The sequence below is a fragment of the Schistocerca nitens genome, chromosome 1, assembly GCF_023898315.1.
Source record: "Schistocerca nitens isolate TAMUIC-IGC-003100 chromosome 1, iqSchNite1.1, whole genome shotgun sequence".
Classification (NCBI taxonomy): domain Eukaryota; kingdom Metazoa; phylum Arthropoda; class Insecta; order Orthoptera; family Acrididae; genus Schistocerca; species Schistocerca nitens.
This window is the reverse complement of record NC_064614.1, coordinates 604,367,131-604,392,933: the sequence shown is the minus strand read 5'-3', so window position 1 is coordinate 604,392,933 and position 25,803 is coordinate 604,367,131. Positions and strand designations below refer to the sequence as shown.

General features: G+C 44.4%; 1 protein-coding gene across 1 annotated transcript in view; it reads right to left on the bottom strand.

Annotated features, from left to right (window-relative positions):
- Positions 1-25,341, bottom strand: part of LOC126262554 (potassium channel subfamily K member 15-like) — a 43,434-nt gene extending 18,093 nt beyond the window's left edge. Inside the window, exons 1-5 of the mRNA XM_049959294.1 lie at positions 25,272-25,341; positions 22,338-22,499; positions 15,389-15,581; positions 1,721-1,820; positions 1,514-1,666 (exon numbers count right to left, since the gene is read on the bottom strand). Of these exons, the coding sequence (XP_049815251.1) occupies positions 1,514-1,666; positions 1,721-1,820; positions 15,389-15,581; positions 22,338-22,499; positions 25,272-25,341 (678 nt within the window). The remainder of the gene's footprint in view (positions 1-1,513; positions 1,667-1,720; positions 1,821-15,388; positions 15,582-22,337; positions 22,500-25,271) is intronic.
- Positions 25,342-25,803: the final 462 nt, after the last annotated feature.

Below are 25,803 nucleotides of genomic sequence, written 5' to 3'. Positions count from 1 at the left end.
TATTCTGATGGAGTGGGTGACGCCTTTCTATCTGTTTATAAGAGTAAGAACCAAGCCCGTCGGATCTGGTGGATGACAGTTCTGGAATTTAATCTGCTTATGCCTAAAGAGTGGAAGTAGTGAATCCTGGGCATTGGCGCACGCTGGACTTACTTGGTGAGCACACTAGTATGTAGACTGTGTGCTCACCAAGCTGGATCGTAGGGATCAGTATACTGTGTGTTTTAGGATTGAGCTGGCTTCAGTGTTATTTAAAATGAGTTTGCGGGTCCCATTAAATTACACTGATAAATTATTTTAGGTCACTCTTATTTATTTGTATTGGCTTTGAGCGCAGTTGATAATTTATGAATATTACGAGTTATTTCCGCAATCTATTGTGTACTCATCATAAATCCAAGTTCCGTTTTCCTGTCTTAGTTGAAGCCACTTGGGCATTCAAGTTCAGATTTTATTTATACACTCGTAAGTGGAATTAACCTCAATAATCTCTATTTAAAGTCAGGCTATGTACAATGCCAAAGTTTCTGTCGGCCTGTCCTAGAGATATTCCTGTCCATCGGGTTCAAGTAAGGTTTGTAATTTGTCAGCAGTATTTGTGCTGGCTTTGGTACTCGTGGTTTTACTACTTGTTCTTCAAGTCAGCTAGGCGTCGTCCTTTTAATTTTATGCATACACCTTTTATCGTTACCCATTTGTTTCAATGCTACTTTATAGCGGCCCATTGCCTCTTCTGATTTGATAGCTAAATTTATTTCATGTTGGATCTATTACTATGGATCATTCGATAAGTGATATTCTCTCTCTTTTTAGTTCATACTGTGCTTTATTTATTTGTGAAACGAACCACCAGAGGATGTGAAGCTCAACGGTTTGGTATCTCAAGGTAAATTGTTCAATTTCTAATACTAAACTTACGTTGTTCATTTGCTTGCAGTCACTTGAATTTACCAGATTGTATATAAATATTTGGAGTACCGAAACTTCCTGGTAGATTACAATTGTATGCCAGAACGAGATTCGAACTCGGGACCTTTACATTCGCCGGCAAGTGCTCAGTGAGCTACCCAAGCACGACTAATGACCTGTCGTCGCAGCTTTATCTCCTATCATCCCGAATTCGAGTTTCGGTCCGGCACAGAGTTTTGTCTGTCAGAAAGTTTCATATCAGCGCGCACTCCGCTGCAGAATGAAAGATTCATTCTGGATATTTTAAAAATAAAGTTGTCTTTCTGTTTTAAATGTTAGATCTGTTGACCTGAGACCTTCCTACTCCCAGCTGAACGTTTGTTGTAGTATTGTACTATAACGGTACTCGCTGGAGTATCCATGTGCATTTCCCTACTTCGTTCTGATGTATCCAGAGTCTTTATCGTAACTATGTGGTTCCAGTGTGACTGTCTTATCACTGTTGGTTCAGTGCATTAAGAAATTTATAAGGACAGTTTTAAATAATTGTAAATGATGGCAAACAGAATGTTTCAGATTGCAGCGGTCGACCATTGAGACGTACGTTGTGGTGTCTTGTGGCGTCGTTGTTGGCGCCCGAGACGGCGGAGTCGGCCGTGGCGGTGCAGGAAGCCGGCGTGGCGTCGGCGGTGACGTCAGGCTGGTGCGCGTGCGCATGCGCGTGCGACACGCGCCTCGGGGGCGGTGTGGGCGGCCGCTTATGGGGAAGCGCCTGCAGGTGCAGCTGGGGGCCGCCGCCGCCGCCGCCGGCCTGCTGCTGCTGCTGCTCGGTCGGCCTCCAGATCAGGGGAACCCGCGAGGGCGTGTCGTGCGCCGCCGCGCTGTGAAACACACCAGGCGACACGAGCCAGCTTCAGGTGCGGCACAAACCTGTCACAGCTTTACACATAGCCGAAAGAGGAGGCTAAACTACACGTGACAGTCGGCTTAAGAGACACTGTGTGGCTGCCTCGCAAAGTGGGCGCCGTAGTCAAGCGGCTCCTTGGGACTAGAGTCTCAGATTTACACCGAGCTGACAAAAGTCATAGAATAGCGATATACGCATATACAGAATCCGGTAGTATCGCGTACACAGGATATAAAAGGGCTGTGCACTGGCCGAGTTGTCATCTGTATGATGGCGATTCACATGAAAATGTATAGGACCTAATTATGGTCACACGCAGGGAATTAAGAGACTTTGAAAGCGCATTGATAGTTGGAGGCAAACGGATGGGACATTCCATTTCGTAAATCGTTCGGGAATTCAACATTCCGAAATCCACAGTGCCAACAATACCAAATTTCAGGTATTGACTTTCGCCACGGGGAAGGCAGTGGCTGACGGCCTGCACTTAACTGACAGAGGGAAATAACCACAGAAATCAATGTGAGATGGACGACGGATGTTAGGACAGTGCGGCGACACTCGGTGTTAATGGGCGATGGCAGCAGACGACCGGGGCGAGTGCCTCCGCTAACAACACATCACCTTTAGCGCTTCCCCTGGGTTCGTCACCGTATCGGTTGGTCCGAAAAAAAGACTGGAAAACCTTGGCGTGGTCAGCCGAGTCCCGAGTTCAGTTGATAAAAACTGATGGTAGGGATTTACTGGGGAGCAGACTCCACGAAGTCATGGGACCAAGTTGTCAACAAGGCACTGTGCAAGGAGGACCCATAATGGTGTGGGCTGTGTTTACGTGGAACGGACTCGGTCCTCTGGCCAAGCTGAATCGATCATTGATTAGAAATGGACATGTTCGGCTACTTAGAGTCCATTGGCAGCCATTCATTAATTTCTTGTTCCCAAACATCGATGTCACCAGAAGCCACAATTGCTCGTGATTGGTTTGAAGAACATTCTGCACGATCCGAGTGAATGATTTGGCTATCCAGATCGCCCGACATGAACATTTATGGGATGTAATCGAGGGGTCAGTTCGTGCACACAATCCTACACCGACAAGAGTTTCGCAATTACGGACGGCTATAGAGGCAGTATGGCCCAGTATTTCTGCAGCGGACTTCCAACGACTTGTTGCTACGTCTAGCTACTGCACTATGCTGGGAAAAATGAGGACTGATACGATATTAGGAGGTATTCCATGACTTTTTTTCATCTCAGCGTATACCTGAGGTTACCGCATACAATGGTTTCTGAGACAGTGGCACAAAATCACTAAGTGAGACGTCAGATGTAAACTGAGGCTGTCGGAAAAATATTCAGCAGTAAAACTCCACTGAGACACAGGATTGTGAAATATGCTTCGGATACTGTCCTTCAAAGTAACACCGTGAGGAATTGAAATTTAGAGCATGTAAAACCGAAGAGATAATGTATTTCAAGTGTGGTGCTAGAGATAGACATTAAACATTAAGTTGAATGGTAAAGGAGCGATAGACGAAGTGAAACTCTACGTACGAACTTCAGAGAGTGAGTTACGCATCTTGTCCCACGCTAAGACTGCTCCGCAACAAGTGTGGCGCATTGTCAGAAGAGAGTACAAGTTCCGGGTGTACTCCAGACGAAATTATGCTGCGGCACTGTTAACAGATGCATCACAGTGTGTGAGCGAAAGAGCACGGCCACTGAAAGGTAGACCAAATTGAAGTACGTAAGAGAGTAGGAGTCTTGTGCGTAACACATCTAATTTGCGCACATATTCACCGTGAAATTCTGGCGGTTTATGGACCAAATGCATTGTTGCGTCTAGCCTTACAGCTAGTAAGCAAACAATATGACGAATGCCGCACAAACGTGGTTGCCACTGACGCGGTTGGGGGTACGTCGACATCGACCACAGAGGACAATGCCCAGTCAGTCGACGAAGAACACCTGGCGGGGAAAGAGATTTTCTTCTAACAATGGGGATGTTCACACAGCGGTCCTCGAATGATGCCTTCGCCGATGAGTGGATTTCTGTCATCGAAGGACTGACCGACTGAGAGGACATTCCGACCATTGTTCAAATGGTTCAAATAGCTCTGAGCACTATCGGACTTAATATCTGAGGTCATCAGTCCCCTAAGACTTAGAACTACTTAAACCTAAGGACATCACACACATCCATGCCTGCGGCAGGATTCGAACCTGCGACCATAGAGGTGGCGCGGTTCCAGACTGAAGCGCCTGCAACCGCGTAGTCACAGCGGACGGCGTATCATTGTTTATAGACTTGCTGACTATGCTGAAAAATTCTCTCATTTGTCTGTGTCTGTTTAAAGTGTGAAGCTGAATAAAAGTTACTTGGCCTGACATAGTGACGTGTAAATGAGTTATTGAAGTTGTAGTACCCTAGAAGCGTAATAACACATAGAGACTGATGCAAAAGGGGCATAAGCAGTTTACTACTATCAATAATCTTACTTAATGTTAGAAAGAAATTTCTGAGAGTATGCATCTGGAGCAAATCAATGTATGCAGATTGAGATGTGGCAGTGATATGTTATCCCATTGTACACCGTTATCTCAGTGGTAGTATGTTGTTACAGGAATATAACGGAGAGAAGTTATCAGGTCTAATATGTGTAAATGTATGTAAAATATAATCTGATTAAATTTGGTAATAAGAAGAATCACGAGTGAAGAATCACGAGATATTTTAATTTTACTTTATGTTGATGATCATAATTCACGCGAGCCAATGGTGAGCGCAGGCAACCATTGTCGAGGACAAAGGCGCATGTGCACACAGAAATGCAAGTCAGCGTTAGAGTAATTTCGACTGCGATGTCGAGAAGTTTTCGAAGTATGGAAGAGGAACGCTAACCTGCATTGAATGAAGTGACGGGCACCGCTTCGCTAATTGGTGGAAGAGTCCAAGGAACAGAAAATGAGAAGAAGGAATATAGTACACGATAAAGTTGCAGATCGTCATAGTTGAGTGGTAGGAGTTATACTGGCAGTTCTAAGAGTAGTTCCAATGAAGCCAACCATTTAATCTAGTTTAATATTAGAAGCGTTAACACGTTTTAAAGTGGATGGTGTGACGTCACTGACGGCCAGGACAGCCAATAATGGGGCAGACGCTCCATTGTTGGGGAAGAACGCGGCTGGAGTTGGCGGAGGTAGGATGTGCAGCGAACGTCAGCTAGACAATTACGGTGTGATAAGCTTCGTCTTTGCTCATATTGAGTCAATAACTCCTAACCAAATGTTGACGCGCAGAAAGTGAATTTTTTGGTGTTTACAAAGTGTAGTTTGATCCATGAGAACAAATGAACTCAGGCGAAGGAAGGTAACAAGCACAACTTATCCTAGGCGAAAAGCTCTCAGTCCAACTCATGTCAGTAAGTAGCATACTTTGACAGTTCACTGTCTCAGTATTGTGCTTATATCGTTGCTGATTACCACTTGGTTACAATGGTGGGGTTAGGGGGTTAGTTTATTTTTGTTTCTTGGTGAATATCGGCTAATTAAGTGCCAACAGATCCTAAACAATCCTGGCGTTGTAGTTTTAAGTCCCGTATTGCAGAGAGCATGAAGCATATTCTGCATAAAATGGTTCAAATGGCTCTGAGCACTATGGGACTCAACTGCTGTGGTCATAAGTCCCCTAGAACTTAGAACTACTTAAACCTAACTAACCTAAGGACAGCACACAACACCCAGCCATCACGAGGCAGAGAAAATCCCTGACCCCGCCGGGAATCGAACCCGGGAACCCGGGCGTGGGAAGCGAGAACGCTACCGCACGACCGCGAGATGCGGGCGAATTCTGCATAACTTAGCAGAGTTGTGGCAGGTTAGAATTTTCTCTTCAAGGGCGAATAAATCATCGTCGATACTGGTAGCGTCACGTCGGGAAGGATGAGTGACGATCGTCTGGGCTCCGTGAATTCTGATAAAAGTGACTGGTAACTTTGAGCAATTGTTGTAATTAATGAACACCTACTGAATGAGTGTTTTTACGCGTGGTTTCGGGTTTCTTTTGTGGGGGACGCTGAGTTGGTTGTCGTCTGTTAGGAGCAGGTGAGGTTTCTTTCTCGTTTGGAGGGTAGCACAAGATGACCAACTTAGGATCCCAGTACCTGAACAGAGAGGTTTACCCCTTTTAGTCCAAGGTTGGTTTGTCTGTCGGGGCCGGCCTGTGTGGCCGAGCGGTTCTAGGCGCTTCAGTCTGGAACCGTGCGACCATTACGGTTGCAGGATCGAATCCTGCCTCGGGCATGGATGTGTGTGATGCCCTTAGGCTAGTTAGGGTTAAGTAGTTCTAAGTTCTAGGGGACTGATAACCTCAGATGTTAAGATGTTGGTAGCTTCCGTTGCACCGGTAGTTAGGCGAAGCTCGGTGGAGAAAGGACACTCTGCAGCTAGCGGTTGGTGAGTACAGTTCGTAGCTCCTAGAGAGGGTTTCTGCTGATACGGAGTAGGTCGAATTGGAACTTCCCTATATTTAAGTAATGGCATATTTAAGTACTTGAGCTTAACTGAAGCGTGTGTAGTGGCATAATGATTTTGTTAAAAATCGGCGATGATGGTGGCTGAAATTAAAAGTGTGGAAGTTGCTTTGTTCCTTTCGGACAGTCGTGGGTATGTAAATGGAATGATTAAATTACTGTGTTCCACTTCCCTTTTGTGTATTTTTCCTTTTTAATTGAGAGATTCTACAATTTTTTGTGAATTGTTTAGTTAAGCTTTTTTATTCAGGACCAGTCGTGTGTTCATAGGATGTGCATCAAATTCAGTAATGAAATAATTGTGCTAATTAAAAGATAAACTCTGCGTCCTTTATCTTTCTCATTCATGCCAGTTTTCAAATTGATGCTCTATTCCCTGATTATTTTAAGTTAATCTGCTTGCTAATGATGAACAAAAATTGGAGAAGAAAATCAAAGTGAACGGTGTACTGTCTCAAAATTAAGAAATTATCACGTTTAATTAAGCTCATTGATATACGACAGACAACGCTGTTCTTCTTGTTAGTTTCTTTACAAAATTGCACTCTTATAATTAAATTCTTGATTTAATTAAACTGATAATTTCCAGTTCGGTCTTTCCTTAATTGTTAGGAAGGGCTTGGGCAGGTGGCGGCCCTGTAATTTATGAATTGATAATTGTCCTTGTGAGGTTGCTTCACCAGAAATTGCGCACAAGGGTCACATCTCCATTATTCGTGGTACGTAACGCATGTCCACCCTTTGCTAGGATCCGTTTACAGTTCTACATACGTACTTTACAATCTTTGTACTTTGTGAGAACCTTAGATACAAGGGACGGTAAAAATCTTACAGTCTTGAACATGGCTGACTTTCAGCAACCACATTTAAGTTCTAATGAAGGATTAAAGACTGCCAATCGGTTGCACTAATTTTATTGTATTGACTTGGTTCTGATACCGACTAATGGGATCTTCATCAGAATAAGTTCTTGTCACATAAGTTCACATTGCACCAAGTCCGCCCCCGGTAACTGAGTGGTCAGCGCGACAGACTGTCAATCCCTAGTGCCTGGGTTCGATTTCCGGCTGGGTCGGAGATTTTCTCCGCTCAGGGACTGGGTGTTGTGTTGTCCTAATCATCATCATTTCATCCCCATCGACGCGCAAGTGGCGGAAGTGACGCCAAATCGAAAGACTTACACCAGGCGAGTGGTCTACCCGACGGGAGGCCCTCGTCACACGTCATTATTATTATTACATTTCACAGAGATAATAAAACAATATGAACTGGAGTGACGTAAGAAGAAAATTATTAAACGGCACATTTCCACGTAGTGACATAATCAGTTGAAAAACTTTTCAGTCTGGTATCAGTTCTAGTGGCTTGCTATGCCAGTGGTTTTAATGTTGGCTTTACAAGATAACTTTTATCTATTTGACATGAGAACTTCAGCTTAATGTGGTTTCGTTATATCTCCATGCAATGTGAATCTGTGTAACTACATTGTCCAGTCACATTAATGTGACCCCCTGTCAGAATCTTGAATAACTATCTTTTGCAGAGTGGACCACTGCGAAATGTGCAAAATGTGAGTTAGTGAGGTTCTGTAAGATATTAACAGGGACGTGGAGCCTTTCCTATCCCAGTGCCGTATCCAGCTGCGCGAGGATTTTAGGTCGAGGATCCATAACACGAACAGCTCGATCGAGGTGGTCCCACCGATTCTCGATTCCTTTTAAAGCTGAGGAAGTTTTGTGGCCAGGGGAATATGGAATGCTCGTCCTGATGCTCTTCGACCCACGCATGCACTTGAACACTGCAAGCTGTGTCACACATTGCACTGTCCTGCTGGTGGATGCCATCGTGCGGAGGAAAAGCAAACTGCATGTAGGGATCGACGTGATTACCAAGGATGGATGCATACTTGTGTTTATCTATCGTGCGTTCCAGAATGACGAGATGACCCGGGGAAAGCCCTCCGGTCTAGACCCTTCCGACGATTGTTGCAGAGTGTTTGCTTTCAGATGTTTCACACCGTTCAGGCCAATAGCCATCTGTCCGATGGAGCATTAGACGTGATACATTTGAAAAGGCCGTCAGCCACCCCTCGATGGACGTCCAGTAGCGATACTGGCGTGCAAATTTCAGCCTTCGTCGCCGATGAGTAGCGGTCACAAAGGGTACATGAACCAGGTGTCTACTGCAGAGGCCCTTACGCAGCATCGTTCGCTGAACGGTTGTTGAGGAGACACTGTAGGTGGCCCCTTGGTACATCTGAGCGGTAGGTTGTTAAGATAGGCTAACTTAAAGAGCTTACTGATGTACTAGAAACATTTCACATAAAAAACCTCGCAATACAAGAGACGCGTTTTTTTGATGAGAACCATTTAATTATGGAAAACTACAGCATATACAAAGGAAAACCTGCTGTCAGGCGAGGAACACCAACAATGTTTGACACAGGATTTGCAGTACATAAATACACTCCTGGAAATGGAAAAAAGAACTCATTGACACCGGTGTGTCAGACCCACCATACTTGCTCCGGACACTGCGAGAGGACTGTACAAGCAATGATCACACGCACGGCACAGCGGACACACCAGGAACCGCGGTGTTGGCCGTCGAATGGCGCTAGCTGCGCAGCATTTGTGCACCGCCGCCGTCAGTGTCAGCCAGTTTGCCGTGGCATACGGAGCTCCATCGCAGTCTTTAACACTGGTAGCATGCCGCGACAGCGTGGACGTGAACCGTATGTGCAGTTGACGGACTTTGAGCGAGGGCGTATAGTGGGCATGCGGGAGGCCGGGTGGACGTACCGCCGAATTGCTCAACACGTGGGGCGTGAGGTCTCCACAGTACATCGATGTTGTCGCCAGTGGTCGGCGGAAGGTGCACGTGCCCGTCGACCTGGGACCGGACCGCAGCGACGCACGGATGCACGCCAAGACCGTAGGATCCTACGCAGTGCCGTAGGGGACCGCACCGCCACTTCCCAGCAAATTAGGGACACTGTTGCTCCTGGGGTATCGGCGAGGACCATTCGCAACCGTCTCCATGAAGCTGGGCTACGGTCCCGCACACCGTTAGGCCGTCTTCCGCTCACGCCCCAACATCGTGCTGCCCGCCTCCAGTGGTGTCGCGACAGGCGTGAATGGAGGGACGAATGGAGACGTGTCGTCTTCAGCGATGAGAGTCGCTTCTGCCTTGGTGCCAATGATGGTCGTATGCGTGTTTGGCGCCGTGCAGGTGAGCGCCACAATCAGGACTGCATACGACCGAGGCACACAGGGCCAACACCCGGCATCATGGTGTGGGGAGCGATCTCCTACACTGGCCGTACACCACTGGTGATCGTCGAGGGGACACTGAATAGTGCACGGTACATCCAAACCGTCATCGAACCCATCGTTCTACCATTCCTAGACCGGCAAGGGAACTTGCTGTTCCAACAGGACAATGCACGTCCGCATGTATCCCGTGCCACCCAACGTGCTCTAGAAGGTGTAAGTCAACTAGCCTGGCCAGCAAGATCTCCGGATCTGTCCCCCATTGAGCATGTTTGGGACTGGATGAAGCGTCGTCTCACGCGGTCTGCACGTCCAGCACGAACGCTGGTCCAACTAAGGCGCCAGGTGGAAATGGCATGGCAAGCCGTTCCACAGGACTACATCCAGCATCTCTACGATCGTCTCCATGGGAGAATAGCAGCCTGCATTGCTGCGAAAGGTGGATATACACTGTAATAGTGCCGACATTGTGCATGCTCTGTTGCCTGTGTCTATGTGCCTGTGGTTCTGTCAGTGTGATCATGTGATGTATCTGACCCCTGGAATGTGTCAATAGTTTCCCCTTCCTGGGACAATGAATTCACGGTGTTCTTATTTCAATTTCCAGGAGTGTATGTCATAGACAACATCATAGATTTCAGTTCAGTATCTTCAAAATAATCATCAAATCAGGAAAAAAAGAATGCACAACCACCAACGCACATGCATCTATAAACGATCACAACAGGAAGAGACCACAAGGAGTCGAAAACTTTTGGGAAGACATGGAAGAAATAACAAACAAAATACCAGAAAGACACGTCAAGATTGCACTAGGAGATTTCAGTGCACAACTAGGCAAAGAGAAGAATCACAAGCAAATGAGCCGACCGTAGTGGCCGAGCGGTTCTAGGCGCTGCAGTCTGGAACTGCGCGACCGCTACGGCCGCAGGTTCGAACCATGCCTCGGGCATGGATGTGTGCGATGTCCTTAAGTTAGTTAGGTGTAAGTAGTTCGAAGTCTAGGGGACTGATGACCTCAGATGTTAAGTCCCATACTGCTCAAAGCCATTTAGAGCCATAAAATAGAACAAAATTATAAGACCACATCCACAATACATAAAGATAAACGAAGACAAATTATTGAAGAAGTTAATTAGAATACAACAGAGAACTGGACAAACTTGGCGAAGACAGTTCAGAAGGCAATGCGTTGGGTTTAGCCTCCCAGGAAAAGCAAACATAGATGCTGGAATGCAACTTAGGCAGTTGAACAAAGAGCTAAGGCATGGAAGAGGTTCAGCAGCAACAGAACAACGGAAACATGACACGATTTCCACAAAGTACAAAAACAATTTTCGAAAGATATTAGAGCAGTGAAAAGGGCATACTACAAAAACAGACGAAATGAAATAGAGGAATTCATTTCTATAGAACATGCAGGGAAAAAATTAATGGTGTATCTGCCTCCAAATACCTGTTTCAGAAGAACAACTGGATCTCTAGAAACAAACACTAAAGAAAATTACAATATTCTTAAAGAATACTTTGATAAACTCCTCAACTATGAGAAACCCAAAGAAAAATTACACTTCACGAAAACACTGTCAAACCCAGACTCGAAGCCGCCTACAATCACAGAGGTGGAGGAGGTTATAAAACAACTAAAGAACAACAGAACCCCAGGGGAAGATGGCATTATCGCCGAGATCTGGAAACTCACAGACGAAACTATTACAAAGAAAATTCATAAAATTCTCTTGGAAATATGGAGAACAGAGAAAACTCCACGGAAATGGAAATGCGCTCTGATTCACCCCCTCCGCAAAAAGGGAGAGAGGACAGACCCTAAAATTTAGAGAGGGATCTCATTTCTACCGGTCACTCACAAAATTCTGTTCAAGGAGTTATTGAACACACTGGAACCACAAGTGGATACGAAGATAAGTGAATAACAGGCAGGGTTCAGAAAGGGAAGATCCTGTACTGAACAAATTTGGAACCTGCGAACACTCTTGAAGGTCAGACAGGCGAACAATACTGAAGTTACATTAGTGAACTTTAAGAAGGCCTATGACTCCATTGACAGGCAAACTCTCTCTTTATCATACTAAAAGAACATAGAATGGGCAGAAAAACAAGGCACTGATAGACAGACGTTCACCAACACCACATACAAAAGTAAAGTTTTGGGAGAAATCTCAGAACCATTTGTGACACATACAGGGGTCAGACAAGGAGATGGTCTCTCACCACATCCATTCAACATAGTCCTGAACAAAAATATCAAGCAGTGGGAAGAAAAAGTAAAAGGAATTCAGTTAGGAAGAACACGTGCAAACAAGACAATCTTAAAATGCCTAGAATTTGCAGATCACTTGGAAATATTCAACAACAACAGGGAAGAAGCGCAGGAAGCCCTGTCATATTTACATGAAATCTCTGCTAAAACTGAGTTACAGATATCATACTAGAAAAGAAAATATATGGAAAGAAAGATCAACAGTGCGTAAGTCATGAACAGAAGATACAGATTAGTTAACAGAGTGGAAATATTCAAGTATCTAGGGAAATACACACAAATAGGAGGATCAAAGAAGGCCTCCAGTACAGAACGAACAGAAAAACTTCTGAAAGCATACAAACTAACATGGACGCACTACAATAAAAGAAACATCTCAAGACAGGTGAAACTCAGGCACTACAACACATTTGTACTACCAGAAGCCCTCTGTGCGTCAGAAACTACCACAAACAGGCATCGCAGAGACAGAAAAGATAGAACGTAAAATCCTTTGGAAAATTTGTGCAGCAGTACATGGAGACGGTATACGGATGAAGAGGTCAACCAAAGAACTATACGAACATACAGACAGACTCAAAGACATAATCAGAAAACGTCGATGAACAACACTAGACTCACAAAGAGGCTTATTGATGTAGTCAACAGCTCAATCAAAAAAAAACCAAGTGGTTTCATGAAATAGAAGAAGACCTAAAACAAGCAGAAATCAATAGATGAAAGAGAAAAATTCAGAAACAAAATTATGAACACGAAATTTAAAGTAAAAGAAATGAAGAGACCAGCAAAAACATGGACATAACAAAGGAAAGACGAACACAGTCAGAGAATGAAGTGATTTTGGGAAGAGAAAAAGAATAAGAAAACATGAAAAAAGGGGAAAATTGAATAAACATGTAATATTGAAGTTCAATCACTGTTTTAAGGGCAAAATTGTATGATAATAATAATATATGTGGAGTTTGTTCTGTCAGACATATCCGAAAGAACAGACAGAAGTTTTCATCCGACATCCATTATGAGTCATGACACAATTCAGCGCCAGTAACAGTCAAGGCGCAAAGCGATTAATGACATTAGCTGCTAGCAGATACCTATTTAAATCGATGGGGAAATCTAAAATTTGTGCCGAATTGAGATTCGAATCGTGATTCCTTGCTTAGTAGGCAGATGTGCTGACCTTTGCGCCGTCTGGACACAGTGGTCATAGTAGCTACACGGACTACCCTGGCACGCCTGCCGTCAGACACAAATTCTCAATTTATCCACACACTACTAATGTAATGCCCCATCCCCATTATCCTCATTACTCGCAGCATTTCACCGATTCTCTTAAGAGTTTTAGCATGGCGTGTATCCCTACCGAACAACTGGTTGTCCACACCTTTTGGACATGTCCTAAAAAACATGTATACAGGGTGTTACAAAAAGGTACGGCCAAACTTTCAGGAAACATTCCTCACACACAAAGTAAGAAAATATGTTATGTGGACATGTGGCCGGAAACGCTTACTTTCCATGTTAGAGCTCATTTTATTACTTCTCTTCAAATCACATGAATCATGGAATGGAAACACACAGCAACAGAACGTACCAGCGTGACTTCAAACACTTTGTTACAGGAAATGTTCAAAATGTCCTCCGTTAGCGAGGATACATGCATCCACCCTCCGTCGCATGGAATCCCTGATGCGCTGATGCAGCCCTGGAGAATGGCGTATTGTATCACAGCCGTCCACAACACGAGCACGAAGAGTCTCTACATTTGGTACCGGGTTTGCGTAGACAAGAGCTTTCAAATGCCCCCATAAATGAAAGTCAAGATGGTTGAGGTCAGGAGAGCGTGGAGGCCATGGAATTGGTCCGCCTCTACCAATCCATCGGTCACCGAATCTGTTGCTGAGAAGCATACGAACACTTCGACTGAAATGTGCAGGAGCTCCATCGTGCATGAACCACATGTTGTGTCGCACTTGCCGGCCGCGGTGGTCTCGCTGTTCTAGGCGCGCAGTCCGGAACCGTGCGACTGCTACGGTCGCAGATTCGAATCCTGCCTCGGTCATGGATGTGTGTGATGTCCTTAGGTTAGTTAGGTTTAAGTAGTTCTAAGTTCTAGGGGACTGATGACCACGGCAGTTGAGTCCCATAGTGCTCAGAGCCATTTTTGTGTCGTACTTGTAAAGGCACATGTTCTAGCAGCACAGGTAGAGTGTACCCGTGGAGGCCAATCAGGTGCTGATAGTGCCTGCACACGCTGTACATGGTACGGAAACAATTGGTTCTCCCGTAGCACTCTCAATACAGTGACGTGGTCAATGTTACCTTGTACAGCAGCAACTTCTCTGACGCTGACATTAGGGTTATCGTCAACTGCACAAAGAATTGCCTCGTCTATTGCAGGTGTCCTCGTCGTTCTAGGTCTTCCCCAGTCGCGAGTCATAGGCTGGAATGTTCCGTGCTCCCTAAGACGCCGATCACTTGCTTCGAACGTCTTCCTGTCGGGACACCTTAGTTCTGGAAATCTGTCTCGATACAAACGTACCGCTCCATGGCTATTGCCCCGTGCTAATCCATACATCAAATGGGCATCGGCCAACTCCGCATTTGTAAGCATTGCACTGACTGCAAAACCACGTTCGTGATGAACACTAACCTGTTGATGGTACGTACTGATGTGCTTGATGCTAGTACTGTAGAGCAGTGAGTCGCAAGTCAACACAAGCAGGGAAGTCAACATTACCTTCCTTCAATTGGGTCAACTGGCGGTGAGTCGAGGAAATACAGTACATACTGACGAAACTAAAATGAGCTCTAACATGGAATTTAAGCGTTTCCGGACACATGTCCACGTAACATCTTTTCTTTATTTGTGTGTGAGGAATGTTTCCTGAAAGTTTGGCCGTAAGTTTTTGTAACACCCTGTATAATCAAGGTGAGGACGACTAAATTTCACTTCACTGCGGATGTACACCTCGATCGAACTCTTACAGGAATAGGCTAAATGGCACGAGTAATGAGGATAATGTGGAAGGGGCGCTACGTTAGTAGTGCGTGCGTAAGTAAGAAGATGAGTATGACGCATGGTGTGCTAGGGCTGTCTGTGCAGTAGTGACGGCCAGTGTGTCCGTGCGGCGTAGTGATCAGAGGATCTTCCCAGTAGTAAGAGGAGTCGAGTTCGAATCCTGGTCTGCAACAAATTCTCAAGTTTCCCCATCGATTTAAATCAATGCCGGCTGGAAGCTAAGTCGTTAATTTCTTTGTGTCTCGATTTAAATAAATGCCCAGTGGCACCTAATGTCATGGACCGATACTGGCGCTGAATTGTTACAAGTGTGAGGTGAGCTGATTCACAGTGTATAACAATGTCAAAACCGACGAGAAGTGCAGCTCGATCACAGTCGTAGTTGCTCCCTGCCCTCACAGCACGCACCTGCGCTCCTCCTCGTCGTCCTCGTCCTCGTCGTCGTCATCGTCGTCAGCGCCGGGCGCCTCGTCGTCGTCGTCGTCGCGGCGCTGCGTGACGAGCAGGGCGACGGTGGCGCCGCCCACGGGGGCCGGCCTGCGCAGCTCGCGCAGCAGCCGCGTCGCCGCCGCGTCCGGCGCGACGCCCCCCGCCTGCGACACCTGGTACTCGGCGCACTCCGTCAGCAGCTGGCGCACCTGCACCAGCACCACCACCACTGTTATCGGCGCTACCAAGTGTTCGTCGTAACGAAAAGAGGGACAGCATTTACACTGTATGAAGAACAAAAAAGAAAATCGATCACCCAGGACGCATTTTCAGATGTCAGTGCAACTTCTACACTTACATATATACTCCGCAAGCCAACGTATGGTGCATGGTGGAGGGTTCCCTGTAACACTAGTAGTCGTTCCTGTTCCACTCGCAAATAGAGCGAGGTAAAATGACTTTCTACATCGCTCCATAACAACCCAATTTCTGTTATTTTATCTCCTTCGACTTCACGCGAAATACACGTTAATAGTGAAACGTCCCCTTAGAAAAATTAATGAAATGACTGTGCTGATAAACCTCTTACATTATTTGCTTTTCAAACAGCTGAGCAAAACTGAACGTACTCAGACATTACTCTCTTTACTTATTCTGATCAACACTAAACTGACACACAATATTTTTAGCGCAACGTAATCTGACTTTCAAATGTCCCTACAAAAGAATGGCCCTGACTAACAATAACCTATACCTTTCATGAATCACTTACCTCACAAAAATCTTCATTACTCGAACTACTGCAATACAGCGAGAGCCACTACTGCCAGCTAAATAATAGATTCTAACTACTGAAGGCACTAACTACTGATAGGCATAGTTAGCAAATGAAAGATTTTTATAAAGAACAAGCAATGTATTTGCCTTAATATATATATATATATATATATATATATATATATATATATATATATATATATATATATATATATCACACGTCCAGATCATCCGCTCTCAAAACTCCGGCATCTCTCTCCCCACATCCACCACTGCTGGCGGCTCACCTCCAACTGCGCAACGCTACGCGCTGATAACAGCGAACTGCCCAACGCTACAATAGCGAAATATAAGAACCTAAACAGCCTACTTACAATATCAATAGCATTGTCTTCCAGTTGGCTGTAAATGTATGTTCTCAAAATTTTCTGAATAGTGTCTCTGGGAAATAACGTCGCCTCCCCTTCAAGGATTCCCATTTGAGTTCCCAAAGCACCTCCGTGACACTTGCATGTTGTTCAGAGCCACCGGTAAAAAATCTAGGAGTCCCCCTCTGAATTGCTTCGATGTCTTCCCAGACACTCGAGCAGTACCCAAGAATGGATCGTACTAGTATTCTATATGCGGTCTACTTTAGAGATGAACCACACTTTTCTAAATTTCTCCCATTATACCTTCCCTACTACAATACTTATTACGTGGTCGTCTCGTTTCACATCGCTTTCCAGCGTTTCGCCTTGACATTTAATCGATGCCACCCTGTCAAGCAGCACATTGCTAATGCTGTATTCGAACCTTACGGGCCTGTTTTTCCTACCCATCTGCATTAACATTTTTCTATATTTGGAGCTAGCAGCCATTCATCACACCAACTGGAAATTTTGCCTAAGACATCTTGAATCCTCCTACACCACAGCATCATCAGCAAACAAGCGCAGATTCCTGCCCTCCTTGTCCGCCAGATCATTTACGTATACAGAAAATACCAACGGTCATACCACATTTCGCAGGGTCATTCCTGAAGATACCCTCACCATCGAGGACAACGTAGTGGGTTCTGTTAGTTAAGAACTCTTCGAGCCACTCACTGTCCTGATTCCCTTAACATATCGGGCATGATGTGCATCCATACTGAAAGAAAGAACCGTTGGCCGCCGTCACCTTATTGATGCATGTGTATCAAGAAGCTTTTACGCCTCAAGGAAATTTATTACATTCTAACTGAGAATATATTCAAGAATTCTGCAGAAAACCCATGTTAAGAACATTAGTCTCTAATTTCGCGTGTCCATTCTTTCACCCTTTTTATATATAAAAGTTACCTGTGCTTTTTTTGCACTCGCGATAAATGCAAGCTACGTAAGGGGCTAACGACGGACAGTATTCTTCGTAAAATCGAACTGGGATTTCATCCGGACTCGGCGATTTATTTATTTTTATATCTTACAGTTATTTCACTACACCAGGGATTCCTATTACTATGTTCTCCAAACGGGAATCTGTGCGACGGTCAGACGACGATATTTTTACACCATCTTTCTGCGTCAACGATTTCTTCAACTCGGCTTTCCTTTTGCTACCTTCTGTTGTCACGGCAGACTAGTCAACCAGTGAATGGACTGGAGCCCTAGACCAGCTTAACGATAAGACCTTTCGCTAAGGTATGATCGCGACAGTTGTTTAAGTTTCGTTCAGCGATCTTCTTACAGAAGCGCGAACCTCCAACATCTTGAGTCTTTCGTCATTTCCACGTTCGCTTTTGAGCCGAGAGTGCTACAGCCTTTTCGCTGTTAAATCACGGTTGGTCTTTCCCACCGTTAATATACTTAATCTGCACATACCTTTACAGAGGACGATTAACAACCCCTTTAAACTTTGTCCGTAATTCCGCTAAGTCCATCGTACTGGAACTAAATGTTGTCTATTCATTGTGCTACTTATTAGTGGGGCGCTAACAACTGCTTATCTGCTCTTTCTACCAGAAATAATCTCCTTGCCTTCTCAACTGATCGATCAACTTTAATAGCCATTGTCGCTATGACGATCTCATAGTCACTATTCCCTGTGTCTCTAGTGACTTCGTATACGAACACACCACTAACGACTATGTAAATGATTTGAGTTTCATTTCTCTGGGTCAGGTAGAATTGTCATCAGAATGCATTAGGGTTGTTCGTTTTTAGTTTTACTACCTGGCCTCTTACGGAGAAGTACATGTGGGTCAAGAGTACTCATCGAGCATTCAGGTCCCTAAAGCAGAAGTTCACCATTCCCACGCAGGCAGCGCAAACATTACTGTCTCCTCAGTTTCACTCAGGAACATCTTGGCGGTCGGCCTTTTACAGCTGCAGAAAAGCTGTAAGTGACTTTTGTACGTTTCCGATATAAAATTTGCATAGTTTTGACTGAGTGTTAGGTGAAACTAAATCTATTTAAAAATTAGATAACCGTGGTACAGAAACTAGCTTCTTTAAGCTTCCAATATCCTCCTTTATCTCCATGACTTTAGTCGTGTGTGTTATCTGCCGATTAGCAAAAAAGAAAATAGCGGAATGGAAAAAAACATGCAAGTCTAACGGAGTGCAAGTTCGCAGTGCATACTTGTACCTTATCAAGAAACGAATATTCACCCCATAACCTGTAATTCGAATTTTTTAATCATTCAAACATTTTTTTTTTTTGTTTGTGTTCATTTACCTTAGATGCCTCATTATTCATCTTAGAGAATTTGAATTTATTTTTTCTGTTCTTTCGTTGGGTAGTGGTTTCTTCAGGCATAAGTACCTCTCAGGTAGACTTCGAATAAAATAACGTCTTCCATAGTGCATTTTCTTTTCCAAAAGCCGACCGAGCACGCCAACTCGACAGCCATTAATAGAGCAGCTCTACCACCAAGCTCTTGCCCACATTGAAAATCGGTGCTCCCTATGGCAAGCATCCAAAAGTACTGAGTGTTCAAAGCCCGCCTTAAGAAAAAGTCTTAAAACTGGTAAAGGCAGTGAATTCCTCGGCCGATTCACAAAAACTGTCTCTTCAGTGGAAGAACAAGCGATAGCAGCACTGCATTTCCTTCGATAAATTTTTTTCGGCCTTACTGCAACTATGACATTTATTTTTCGCAACTGCCAAATAATAGAGTTCTTAATTTGTCTTTCCGTATATTTTTTGTAATCCTTTTATTTTCTACAGTTAGGGATAAAAGTACGCATTGCGTACTCTTGCCCCATGCCCCCTTACTCTTACCTCACACAATGGCGTAAGAGTATGCAAAGTTATTTTCTTGGAATACACTTATTACTCCTCTAATAATAACTGGTTGACAATGAAATTTGTACACTATGTTATCAAGATGTTTAATTAATTTTTCATGCATAGCTGATCTAGAGCTTCTGCAAGAGTCCTTCTTTTTAATATTTGGTAAAACAAAAATGCGTACTGTTATTCCTAGCTACTCTATATAAGAGACGTGATACGCGTCAGATGTAAAATCATCACTGTGAAGAACATGAAGACGTCCCATACTCTTGACAGAGGGCGTTATCAGCACCTGACAATGTTGGGTCCCCATCTGGCCGCCGGCCGGAGTGGCCGAACGGTTCTAGGCGCTACAGTTCGGAACCGCGCGACCTCTACGGTCGCAGGTTCGAATCCTGCCTCGGGCATGGCTGTGTGTGATGTCCTTAAGTTAGTTAGGTTTAAGGAGTTCGAAGTTCTACGGGACCGATGACCTCAGAAGTTAAGTCCCATAGTGCTCAGAGCCATTTGAACCATTTGAACCCATCTGGCCAGCTGGCACAACAGTGTGATATCCGCATTTCTGGAGCATTTGGATGTGACATTGTCACATTTAAATTGCGTGTCCCCCAGCTTATCTTGCTTTTTCAGCAACTGTACATTTATTTAAGCTTCATTCTTAATCTTCCCTGCTGACGTGTACCAGCTGGGAGTCACATTTAAATTGAATGCCTTCCCAGCTTTCCTTGTATTTTGGGCACTGTGTATTTGATTGATTAAGGGATTTTATTAAATCTTATACATTGGTAAGGGCTTTCCAACAGCCACGATCAGTGGCGTGACTTTTTACTTTTTCTGTATTTTCGATGGGCGATACCCACTTGTTTAACACGTCAACCATACTTTGGAATTGTTAGTACATTTACTGAGAGTCTTTCGTAATTCTTTCTTGTTAAAACAGATTGTTGAACCCGCTTGCAGCCACTTTTAGTTGTGTGAATTCTTACTTGTATTTGGAGGCTGTATATTTCTCGTTTCAAGCCCTGTTCTAAATGGTATAGATTGTTAAATTTTGCTATTAATGAATTGCACCTGTTCAAGTATTATAAATTATTGTGAGCGTTGTTATTCTTCTAACGAGGTTTTTCAAATTGTAATTTTTATATTGCTGTTAAGGAATAAAGTGTATTCCAGGAAACAACACATGGCGAAATATGTGGTTCCACTTTCCACGTGCTTTTCCTGAAAATTATCCCAATCCTTGTTGTGAGGTACCAATAACGTAACATTTTGTGTGAACGGTTAAAGTATATCTGCAACATGCGTTCATCTCTTTGTATTACCGTTGTCTTCACTAATTACGAATTTCTCTTACGAGCCAGGGCTATTGAATCACCAATGTAGACTGGGTCATGACTTGTGACTCACCGCTTATACACGCTCAGTTCACGTTATTACGACTTTAGCAGACATAGAATTTTGATGTTTAGAAGAGCTGTAAGTCACTTAGTTGTTGCAAATAGGTCTGAAAGTATATTGTCTGAAATGGCTAAGGTGTTCGCATAAATAACACTATGGGCAAAGTGTTCTGAAAAATTAATTATCTGTTAATTACACTGAGGTACTGGACCTTCCAATCACTTTCGGGCGTAATTAGTAGTCTGAGAAAGCAATTTATGTTTCTGACAGATCCTACACTAAAAGGGAAAAATTATCAACAACATTAATGTGATCTTCACGAAGAATAGTTAACTAAAATATTCAAGAGAGCCGACAGTCGACCATAAAGGTCAATCTCTGCACCTCTCGGACTCTCATTTTTCGTCGCCCTCCTGATGCACATGGTGAATCAATAGTAGCTAAAACTTTTCTTGTCACAATTATTAACAGAGCACTTTCAAATGACCTTACTAAAGATTGAGCCTGCGACACCGCACACAATGGGTTCTCGTGACAACCTGAAAGCTAAAGATGACTTATACCTATACGAGTAACTAACCATTCAGTCTTTTGTGTATGGCACAGAGATTATTTAATGATAGGTGACTCCAATAAAAGACCAAAATAGTGCAGTGTCGGAGAGGTGGGGCCGGCCGGAGTAGCCGTGCGGTTCTGGGCGCTACAGTCTGGAGCCGAGTGACCGCTACGGTCGCAGGTTCGAATCCTGCCTCGGGCGTGGATGTGTGTGATGTCCTTAGGTTTAATTAGTTCTAAGCTCTAGGCGACTGATGACCTCAGAAGTTAAGTCGCATAGTGCTCAGAGCCATTTGAACCATTTTTGGAGAGGTGGGCACACAAATTCGCGAGGAAAGTTTGTCGAGATTTTTTTTGCTTCATTGCAGAAAAATTTTGTTTGTATCCGGTAGTCTAAGCTCTGATGACGACATTACGGTGCACTAGTTTCATTCAAGCTAATTCTTATACAAATCTACAAACTGACAGATGAATTTTTCAAGCGATTGATTTGTTTTCAAGAAATTTGTATGCAAAAAGCAATCTCTGACAGTTAAATCAACAGTAAGCAAGCTAATCATTTAAGTGAAAACATAACCCAACGACATGGACAAGAAATGATTTGACGAACTCCTAAGTTTGTAACTTACGTTAACAGTTCTTACAAAAAGCCTGTTGAGAATGAAGCAAGTGAAGGGAGAGCTAAATTAGACCATAGTAAATCCGATACTTTGCTTGACGTACGTCAGTGCTAGAGGCTAATTAAATACTTCTTGCTGCCTCTCTAAAGGGTCAGCTCCTAAGTTATCCGAGAACACTACCGCGCGCAAGTTGTGCGAAGACAATGCGCGCCTCACCTCGGGAGCCATAGGGCGGTTGCGACGCAGGGTGGCCGTCACTAGGGGCTTCTCTGGAGGCTGGCGCGACGGCGGGGGCGGCGAGGCGGCGGCCGGGGCTGACGCCTGGGCGGCGCCGGCCGGGGGCGGCTGGGCCAAGGCCCGCGGAGGCGGCGGGGGCGAGCAGCAGGCGTGCGCCTGCGAGTAGGCGAACTGGAACGTGTCGGCGAGCAGCGCGCCCAGGTTGGACAGGCAGAGCAGCATCAGCGGCACGCCCACGATGGCGTACACCATGGTCGCCACCTTGCCCGCCGCCGTCTTGGGCGCCAGGTTGCCGTACCCTGCCGACAACACAGGCGATGCAGATTGCACTGGCCGCACAGCTAATGTAGCGAATAGAAACAGGTGTGTGGACGACAGAAACAGGTCTTCTTTGTGAAATACAGTGGCGTAGATGAAAACAGTTACCTCATTAAGAACAAAACCGATTCTTACCGAACGTTATTGAGGTGTTCATTACTTTACAGATATCAAATAACTATTTCTTCCTTTCGGAATTGAAGTCCATAATCAACAGCCAGCAGGAGTGGCCGAGTGGTTCTAGGCGCTACAGTCTGGAACCGCACGACCGCTACGGTCGCAGGTTCGAATCCTGCCTCGTGCATGGATGTGTGTGATGTCCTTAGGTTAGTTAGGTTTAAGTAGTTCTAAGTTCTAGGGGACTGATGACCTCAGAAGTTAAGTCCCATAGTGCTCAGAGCCATTTTGAACCATAATGAACATCAGCTGAAGATGTGAAATTCCTCCTCCCCTGCTCCCCTCCCTCCCTCTTCCCACACTCTCCCGCCTCTCCTCCGCCCCCCCCCCCACCCCACTCCCCCACAGAATGAATACACTCTTGCATCAGTGGTGATTTGAAGACAAATAATCTCTGCAAGTCACCTTAAGTAATTTGGAATTCCCTTCCATATCTGAAATGCACGGTGGTTCCGATCATGAAGACTGCTAGTTGAAGGCTGGTATGAAATAATACGTTTCCTTTTGCTACCCATGCTCTATAGGTCAAAAATCAGACAAATAGACAGGACAGTCAAGGATCCGTACTTTAGACAAGTTGAGAACTGATACTGACGGCTGACACATGTGACTCCATATGTTGTTTGAAGACTTTTCTTTTCGATGTTCTGATGATGTGTGTGCCCGAAACACATCATTACATAAATATTTTTGAACGGAAAATGATCAGCTAGTCTAGCGACCTATAAGCAGAGGCATAAGTCTCCTTAAATTTCTCAATGAGTTACTTACGTGAATTGCAGTGTGAAGTCTCGCATTATCCTGCTGCAATATGTCATTTGTTTCTGTTGTCCGTGGTATGCTGTTAGTGGTAAGTGACACACGGCAAGTCGAAATCTCAACCCAGCTTCCAGTAATCTGTTCACATCGGTATGTGGAGGCACTTTGCTCGTGACCTCTGTTCGGATTGCAGTTGTTGCCGTCCATATACTCGTCAAAGGCAGCCGATCAACCCAACACCTGCTTATTTTGTAGTCCTTCCAGAGAGACCAGTGCTTATTTATTGCCACACAGTAGTCTTTATTGCACCTCGTCCACACTCAGTCTGCAGTCATTGAACTGCAATCAACTGATGTGTCGGTGTGATGCTCCTATTACCTCGTGCCAGTGATTCGATATTTCTGAGAGTCCGAGAAATGGCATTAATCTGGACGAGTGCGTCCTCTGGGCCTGCTATGTTTCAGTCTCCAGCTGAAAAATTTCAGCAACTTTCGACTCACCCTATTCTTCACCTTACCTCATTTCGACTCTGAAAATAGGGATGTGATTTTGATCAACATATAGCGCGGGAGTGGAGGTAATGGAGTATTTCGTAACGGCTGGTTAAGATGGTCACAGTGCAACAATTTTCATTTCCGTGAGCATAGCTAGTATGATGTGCCTTCTATAGGTAGAGTGGATGAATTAGTGACCATTTCACGTTTCAGCAGAGATGGAGTGCATAGCAGGGCACGACATGTTTGCACATAGCGTATATGGTAAGTGATTGGCCGTTTAGTGACCGTTTTGCTTTCATTTCAGCCTAGGACGTTGAAATACTGTTCCCAGCCACATTACAACCCTGAGGAGGATTCGTCAGACAACAATAGGAAGTATTGTGAAGAGGAATCCATCGTGTCTAAGCAAGACACTAAAGCCCCCAGAAGACAGGGTAAGATAAGTACTAATGCCATGACGAAACCAAATTGCACAAAGACACACACGTGAAGTAAAATTAATTCGCGGAAAGATTTGAAATGAAACCCACATGTAATGTGCGTTGTTTACCAGTATAAGGTACCAGTTTCTGACTAATTAAAGGACGCTTCCATTTCAACGCACATTCTGATTTCCAAAATTGGAAATACAATAATCATCATTAGTAAATAACATCATTTTCATTTCAAAAGGAAGGACAACAAACAGAATATCTGATATTAGGCCAACGGAAATCCTCGTGAATGCCACGAAAGCATTTGTATTCACAGCCAGTAGAGTGAATAACAGTGTGCTGACGGACTGGCATTTTCTGTCCATTTTTTAAAATTAAATTTTTACTTATGCTACAATCATTGCTGAACACTATTTCACATGCCCAACACTTCGTTGTTCCCACAACTGAGAAGACGACTACATAAAAATGTTTGCACATTCTGGTGCAACCTCATACACTGTACCATTGAAAATGAATCTGATTCGTCACATGCTTCCATGAAGGGGCATTTCACGTTTTGGTGTTTTGGTGACACCCTTTGGCCCCCAGGCTCCTTAATTTCACCACTTGTGGGTGTTTCTGTAGTGATAGCGCCAACCACATATCTAAGTTATAGGAGCCCGCCCTCTCTCCAATTAGCCGACCTGAAAGAAGTAATCAACTAGGAAGCGGCAAAAACTGATGGTGACATCTTGGAACGCGTATATACTAACTTATAACGCAATATTGATATCTGCGTTCAAAAAAATGCCGTAATCTTGCTAATAGTATCTTTAAATTTCAAGACGAGTAAAAACAGCAGCTAATTAAGAAGTTTCTCATCGGAGAAAATAGCTTTTCCACTGAAAAATGGTTGGCACCGTTATTGAAAAAAATAGCCTTCCGTCGTAGGTATGCGTCTCACCAATTTTCACGAGCATCAACCTACTACTCAGGAAACACTCTAAGTAAACTCGATCAAAAGATTATGCTTCCACTTCTGAAAACAGTCGAGCTCCACAATCATGACCGCAAGGAAACTATGGAAATTAACAGCATAGTAGTTTCAAATAAGTATTTATTTCGGTACCTCACCTCATGTACAGCTCGTAAAGTTGTGTGGTCTGTGAAACTGTTAAAAAGCCTCAAACTGGGCTACAAAAGCCACCTGAGCCACACCTCGTGCGTACCGCGCTAGATTTTGAATAAAATCTTCCTTGAATATTAAAAACCACTCTTACAGCGTTTGTGGTGTTGGTTCCCACACATTTCGCAGTCGGAAACGACAGTTCACTCTACGATGAGCAGCAGCACGACATCCTTGATAGCCTTCGATACTGGATGCCCTTAGGGAGACCTTTTGGCGTTTTATTGAAGCATGTTTGGATGTCGCACACTCCCGT